Here is a 7,269-nt window from a genome sequence, read left to right on the forward strand (position 1 = left end):
TGGAGGGAGGAAGTGCTGTGTGTGTTGGCTTGAACTGTGATGAATGCAGCCAACTGTGAAAACTATTATGTGTTCCTTGTCTTTTAACTGATTATGTTCTAGCACAGTGTACAACTGAATTACCATGTAACCAATCTCTGCTAATAATTACGCCAATGTATCTCGCCTCAGACTTAAGGCATGTTGTATTCAGAATGAGAAACAGAAGGAAACTGAATCATGTCTGTCTCTGGAGACCCCAAGTCCTCTGTTCCAGCAGAACAAACTACAATATCCTCAACTGAGGGAGCTCTAAGCGTCCAGCCGGGAGAGATCATGGCATTGACTCTGATTAATTTAGTTAATTATTAGCCTTGGGGTTCCACTTCAGCAGTCACTCACAACACCCGCTCTATCCCCTATTCTGCCCTTTTAAAAGGAATGGAGGCCTTGAAAAAGCAATCAGATGGGTAGCAATTACAGAGTTTCTTATACTCAAAGGGTTCCTCGTCTTTCAGCGCAGATCTTCAGAGGAGTTCTGGATGACATCCTACAGGATCATAAGAGAAATCTTAGGGGAAGGAGATGTGTGGGGAAGAAAGGCAGCAATGGAAGAGTTAAGAAAGGAAGCGATCTTGGTCTAAAATGTGTGCTTATGCCTTAATGTGTCTCTGCAATAGCAGTTTTTGTTTTGTCATTAAAGACCCCATAAAAACAATTTTCTTTACTTTTTCTAAATATTCCTATTGAAACAGGACATTGGGCTAGCTCAAATCAAATCAACAGTTTGGTAAAACCACAATTTGCTACTTGCTATTGCTAATAGGTGGCATTAGACATTCTAGAGAACATTTAATTGGCCAAAAAAGTATGAATTCTTAGAAAAATCTTTTATTTTTTTTCAGTGTTTAGTGAAAGGAGATGCTAAAATAAAATAAAATAATAAAAAATATAAACTGTAAAAAATATTAATAATAATAATAATTGTGAAAGACTATAAAAATGCTACAGTAAAGACCTGTTAATTGGTTAACAGTAAGTTCCCTTACTCTATATGGGGGAAAACTTTATTAGATTCACATTACATTTCATGTAAGTTTACAGTAAAATACTGTTAAATGCACCACATTTGGAATTAAAAAAAGAACAAGTCATCTTATAATTTACAGTGAAAAACTGAATTCCCTGGGTGACACCTTACATTTGATGGTATTTTCTTTACATATAATTCTTAGTTGTTGTTTTTTTGTTTTTTATAGTTTGTCTAACACTTCTGACAACAAACATTTGAGATTTGTGTTTCTAAAGTTTCACAAAAAGTATGTATAATAGCAAGTGCGTTCGGGAAAGTTCTATTCTCCCAGTATAGATTTTAAATCTGCATATCTGCTAAAAGTTGTTTTGTCAACTTTTAGTAGTACACTACAATACAGATGGCCACTGAGCTAACATACATAAACTAAAAGCAACAATTTCTTGGGGTCTTTGACCTTCACATACAATGCTGCTTCTTCCTCTCTCTCTTAGTTTCTTTAACCTCATCACACCCCTGGCTTTCTTCCTATTTTAGCCCCTCTCTTAAATCCCAGGAGTGCTGTGCTCTTGGTTAGATGCTGTGGCTGTGTGTGACATTCTCAGTGACTGGGTATGCCTGGCTGACCTGGGTTCACACAGACCCATTTACAGGCTCACTAGCCTGCATTCAACCTCCCTCTAGCCATTAAGGCAGTTTGCAAACACTGCGCATATATTTGTGTATGTGTGTATGTGTGTGTGTGTGTGTGTGTGTGTGTGTGACTGTGCAATGTGCACTCGTGCCATGCATTTACTCCGGGCCACTCGCTGCTGACACATGCCCTGATGAAAGCAGGACACATCAGCCCAACCCACCCTCTCTCTTATTTCATTTAACCCTTACACCTTGCTTCATGCAAACCAGCTTTTTACATACAGGCGAACTATGCATGAATATGCATGAATATAATATTATATATATATATATATTCATGCATATATAGACTACCTAGAAAGTTACACCAACTAGAAAGTTCAGACAGCATTTACCTGAAATAGAAAGCTTTTTTAACATTATACAGTACTTTTATTTTGGAAAGAAATTAAAGAAATTAATACTTTTATTCAGCAATGATGCAATAATTTGATAATTTATAAAAGCTTTCTATTTCAGCTAAATGCTGTTCTGTTGAACTTTCTATTTATCAAAGAAACCTGAAAAATTGTACATAACTGTTAAATATTCATAATAATAATATTGTTGTTTTTTTTTAAAGCAAATCAGCGTATTAGAATGATTTCTGAAGGATCATGTGACACTGAAGACTGGAGTAATGATGCTGAAAATTCTCCTTGATAGATAGATAGATAGATAGATAGATAGATAGATAGTTTTCTTTTCATTTTACTACTACTACTACTAGTACTCATTTAAAAAAACAAACAACAACAAGAAAAAAAAAACTTGTGTAAATTTGATTTCTCAGACAGTGGAGGATTACTGTAGATGTGTGAAGCAGAGAGTTCTGTTTCCCAACTAAAGAGTGAAAATAAAAGCTTACAGTAAGAGCTGGTTGTAAGAAGTGCAGGGAATGTCTTCTGACACTTACGGTAAAAAGGGGGAAGCTCAGACTGCTGGGGGTGGAGGGACGAATGTGAATATAGCGAAACACTCACATACTCCAACACATACTTTAGGCTTAATCACACTTCTGCAAAACAACAAATAGTCTACATCTGGGGTTCCCAGTCCTATTCCAAGAGATCTGCCTTTCTGCTCCAACCCTAATCAAACACACCTGAACCAGCTAATTAAGATCCTCAAGAACACTTGATAATTACAGACAGGTTCGTTGGAGCAGAGCTGGAACTGAACTCTGCAGGAAGGTAGTTCTCCAGGAAAGGGATTAGGCAACCATGGCCTACAGCTGCTTCCCAAAAAGACAGGAAATAATGTTTGCTTGTGTCCTCATATAAAGAGCACAGAACAAAGGTTAATGTACAGAGAAAATTGCATCATTGCCACATCCATTCCAATCATGATGGAAATGTTATGTATGCCACACATACAAGCACACACGTACAGTTCACATAAGGTGACCATATGTTCCCGGACATGTACTGTGGCCAGGATTTCTAAATTGCCTAAAATGTCCAGGTTTTGGCTTTGTTATCCTATGTTTAGATACTTGCTGAAGGTAACGACTGAAAAAGTTTGACCAGGCATTGTACACAATCAACCAATATTGGCATGTGAGGCATTTCAGTAGGAAAACAAAGCCAAAACCCGGACATTTTAGATAAATTTAGAAATCCCAGCCAGGACATGTCCCGGAAAAAGAGAACATAAGGTCACACTGGCTTACAAATACATATAGTGACCCTAAAACGTTTTTGGACACTTTTAGACACTTAAGTTAGCCAGTTCTGAAATTACTTTTTATGCACAATGTTATTTTTAATGGCCGTAAGAAGGCAGTTCTCATGTTCACACAGGTGAAGGGTTGCCAACTGTTCCGTATAATACGGAATTGTCCCGTATTTAAGGCATCAGAGAAGTTTGTCCAGTATTCGCAGGCATACGCCATATGACCATCTAGACCAGGGGTGTCAAACTCAGTTCCTGGAGGACCACAGCCCTGCACAGTTTAGATGCAACCCTAATTAAACACACCTGATCCAGCTAATCAAGTCATTAAGGCTTATTTGAAAACGACATGGTATGTGTGTTGGAGCAGGGTTGGAACTAAACTATGCAGGGCTGCGGCCCTCCAGGAACTGAGTTTGACACCACTGATCTAGACCATACAAATAACAAATTAATCATTCTTTTTGCACAAATCATTGTTTGAATTGCGAACGTAGCCACTCAAGGAAGGGTTTAAGACCTTGCAGAATCCTCTGCCGCCTGGTTGCTCCCACTTCACAGCGAGCGGGGCTCATGCTAACGGCAATCCCCTTCACCATCCGCGTTTTGATTTCGCCAAATCAGTTTGGATGAATGCAAGGAACGTGATTATTGACCATAAACACAACACCCTAGGCAAGAAATCTACCTGAGGGAAGACATCTTTCAGTATTGTAAGTTAATGTTGTTAAATAGAGAAACATAATTACATGTTTTTTAAATTGTAACTACTAGCATATTCCTAAACCTGGACCTCATTAATATTGAAGAACAAATTCAAGCACCAAAAGCAGCCCACACACTCCAAGTTCTCTTTAATTGAAAAATATTCATTTTCATGAATTCATAGGCTACATGGTTGCAATAAAATTTTAGTTCAAAATTTTAAATGTCATTGTTTTTACTTTCAAATTTTATGCCATAGGCTATTGTATGTAATTTGACAGTATATTCACCTCCTAAATTACTACACCACTTTCAGGCCGATGCTTTGTGTATAACATGTGTGACATTTTTTGTATGACATTAAACTTTATTTTTAGAATAATTGTACATAGGTTAAGCAAAACAAATGTGGTTATTTCTGAGAAACTTTTATACACATACTTAACTGTAGACACGGAAATTACATATTCTATGTGGTACAGAACAAATATTTTGAGCGTCCCTTATTCTGTCCCTTATTTTCCTATAAAGAATCACAGTTGTCCCTTATTTTCATTTTCTGAAGTTGGCAACCCTACACAGGTGTCCCACACAGTTGTATGTTATCACATTAACTGTGAACATCCTTTTTTAGTACCACTGTATTTGAAATGCAGGAAAATAAGATTCATTTTGAGGTCTAGCTGCTAGAGAAATCAATGTAAGGTTTGTGTGAGGTAAACTGGTCACATACCAAAATACTCCTCAGAGGGGGGGTTGTCCATGTCATACAGCATCTTCTTAGTCAGACGGTCCAGTTCCTCCTCAGGATGACCCTAAAACACAACAAAGATACACGCCGTGGTTATACATAATGTACACTCTCAATCACACAGTAATCATGCAAAATGTATAGGAGCACAAATCTCACAAACATAATATAAAACACGGTGCCATTTACCATAACAAGATAACGGCAGGCTAATTAAATGATGGGTTGATGCAACAGATTTTCATGGATGTGCACAAGCATCTCATAATTAGAAGGATCATCAGCCTAACGAGATCATCAGCCTAACAAATAACTCAGACATCAAGACTGTTGCTGAGGTTTCAGAAGTTAAAGTGAAGGCCTAGTCCACACATACATGGGTATTTATATAAAAGGAGTTTTTCCTCCTTCGTTTAAATAAAAATCTTGTCCACATGAAAACGCAAAAACACGCTATGAAATGCTGTCAAGAGCATTCCAAACCAACAGGTGGCGATATATCCCTAACCCTAAAGCCATGTTGGCCAATCAGAAGCCTGAAAAAAAAGGTTATTACCGGTTGTTTTCGGTGTACACTCCGACATCACAAACCAAAATCTCCGGTTTCACACCCCTCGGGCTACATGACAACACTGCAAGCGGAGTTTCTGAAAATCTTCACTCTGGCAGGAGTTTTCAAAAAGGTTCGGTTTCAGTGACCTGATACTGTGTTTGCGTGTGGACGCAGGGGCGTGTCTAGAGGGGTGTTTAGAATACTGGCTGTATGAACGTGCAACGGGAGTCAAGCCCGTATTCCTTACTAGTAACCATAGCGACAGTGACCAAAGTAAAATCAAAGCTTCATTAATCAACAGCAGCTTTTAAATTTGGAGAGCAGAGCATTTGAATCGCGCGCAGAACACAAAACTGACGGGCTCTAAAACGTTCAGATGACACGCAGCTCATTTCACCGTCATTGTAAGTTGCTGAAAACATGACATGAAAACATGCAACACACGGTAGACATGTGTTGCGGCAGAGCGGCTCCCTCTCGCACTGATGTGACCATAGGTGGAAATCCTGGGGGGGTCGGGGGGGCAACAGGTGGCGATATATCCCTAACCCTAAAGCCATGTTGGCCAATCAGAAGCCTGAAAAAAAAGGTTATTACCGGTTGTTTTCGGTGTACACTCCGACATCACAAACCAAAATCTCCGGTTTCACACCCCTCGGGCTACATGACAACACTGCAAGCGGAGTTTCTGAAAATCTTCACTCTGGCAGGAGTTTTCAAAAAGGTTCGGTTTCAGTGACCTGATACTGTGTTTGCGTGTGGACGCAGGGGCGTGTCTAGAGGGGTGTTTAGAATACTGGCTGTATGAACGTGCAACGGGAGTCAAGCCCGTATTCCTTACTAGTAACCATAGCGACAGTGACCAAAGTAAAATCAAAGCTTCATTAATCAACAGCAGCTTTTAAATTTGGAGAGCAGAGCATTTGAATCGCGCGCAGAACACAAAACTGACGGGCTCTAAAACGTTCAGATGACACGCAGCTCATTTCACCGTCATTGTAAGTTGCTGAAAACATGACATGAAAACATGCAACACACGGTAGACATGTGTTGCGGCAGAGCGGCTCCCTCTCGCACTGATGTGACCATAGGTGGAAATCCTGGGGGGGTCGGGGGGGGCAGGGGGCAAAAATGCATTTTAAGTTTAGAAACATTTTGCGTCTCCCCCTCCCTTGCCTCACAGTGCTTTGGTCCAAATGCCTGCTTTCCTCTTTTACATCACCTACACCAGGGGTGTCAACTCAGTTCCTGGAGGGCCGCAGCCCCGCAGACTTTAGGTCCAACCCTGCTCCAACACACAAACCATGTAGTTTTCAAATAAGGCCCTGTCCACACGAAGACGCTTTTAGCTGTATACACATACATTTTGTATCGTATAGGCATTTCGTCCAGACAGATCCGTTGTTCTGACGATTTGTGCTACCCGCTCAGATTGTGCTACCTCCCATTAAAAAGATAGGTAGCACAAAACGATAGCGAAAAATGCTACCTATCAGATTGTGCTATCAGCATCTTATTCATGTGGTTTGAGGCTTTTGTAATGTCCATACCTACCCCTACCCTAAACCTACCCGTCCACACCTACCCTTACCCTAAACTTACCCCTAAAACAATGTAAATATATTTTTGGTAGCACAATCTGATAGGTAGCATGTTTCATCGGTACACCAGTGTTTTGGGAGAGTGAACCCGATATTTTTTGAAACCGGGTCCCAGAGTGGATAAATCTGAAAACGCCACCCTTGCGTTTTCGTGTGTACGTCGAATCTGTATATTTTCTGAAACGATGACCTCATCAGCCCACGTCTCGCCCCTAGTCAGACACAGTTACGTCACGTAACAGTAACAAAAACATGAACAAACACTGTACGATTGTCTTTTTATTAACTAACATTAACA

General features: G+C 39.8%; 1 protein-coding gene across 2 annotated transcripts in view; it reads right to left on the bottom strand.

The window, feature by feature from the left end:
• The window catches only part of LOC107752632 (lipoma-preferred partner homolog), a 201,604-nt gene that overhangs the window by 53,186 nt on the left and 141,149 nt on the right, over window positions 1-7,269 (bottom strand). For both annotated transcript variants that reach the window (XM_016568655.1, XM_016568654.1), the window contains one exon: window positions 4,800-4,881. In XM_016568655.1, the coding sequence (XP_016424141.1) occupies window positions 4,800-4,881 (82 nt within the window). The remainder of the gene's footprint in view (window positions 1-4,799; window positions 4,882-7,269) is intronic.

This window comes from Sinocyclocheilus rhinocerous, unplaced genomic scaffold (genome assembly GCF_001515625.1).
Source record: "Sinocyclocheilus rhinocerous isolate Xijiao unplaced genomic scaffold, SAMN03320098_v1.1 scaffold1733, whole genome shotgun sequence".
NCBI lineage: Eukaryota > Metazoa > Chordata > Actinopteri > Cypriniformes > Cyprinidae > Sinocyclocheilus > Sinocyclocheilus rhinocerous.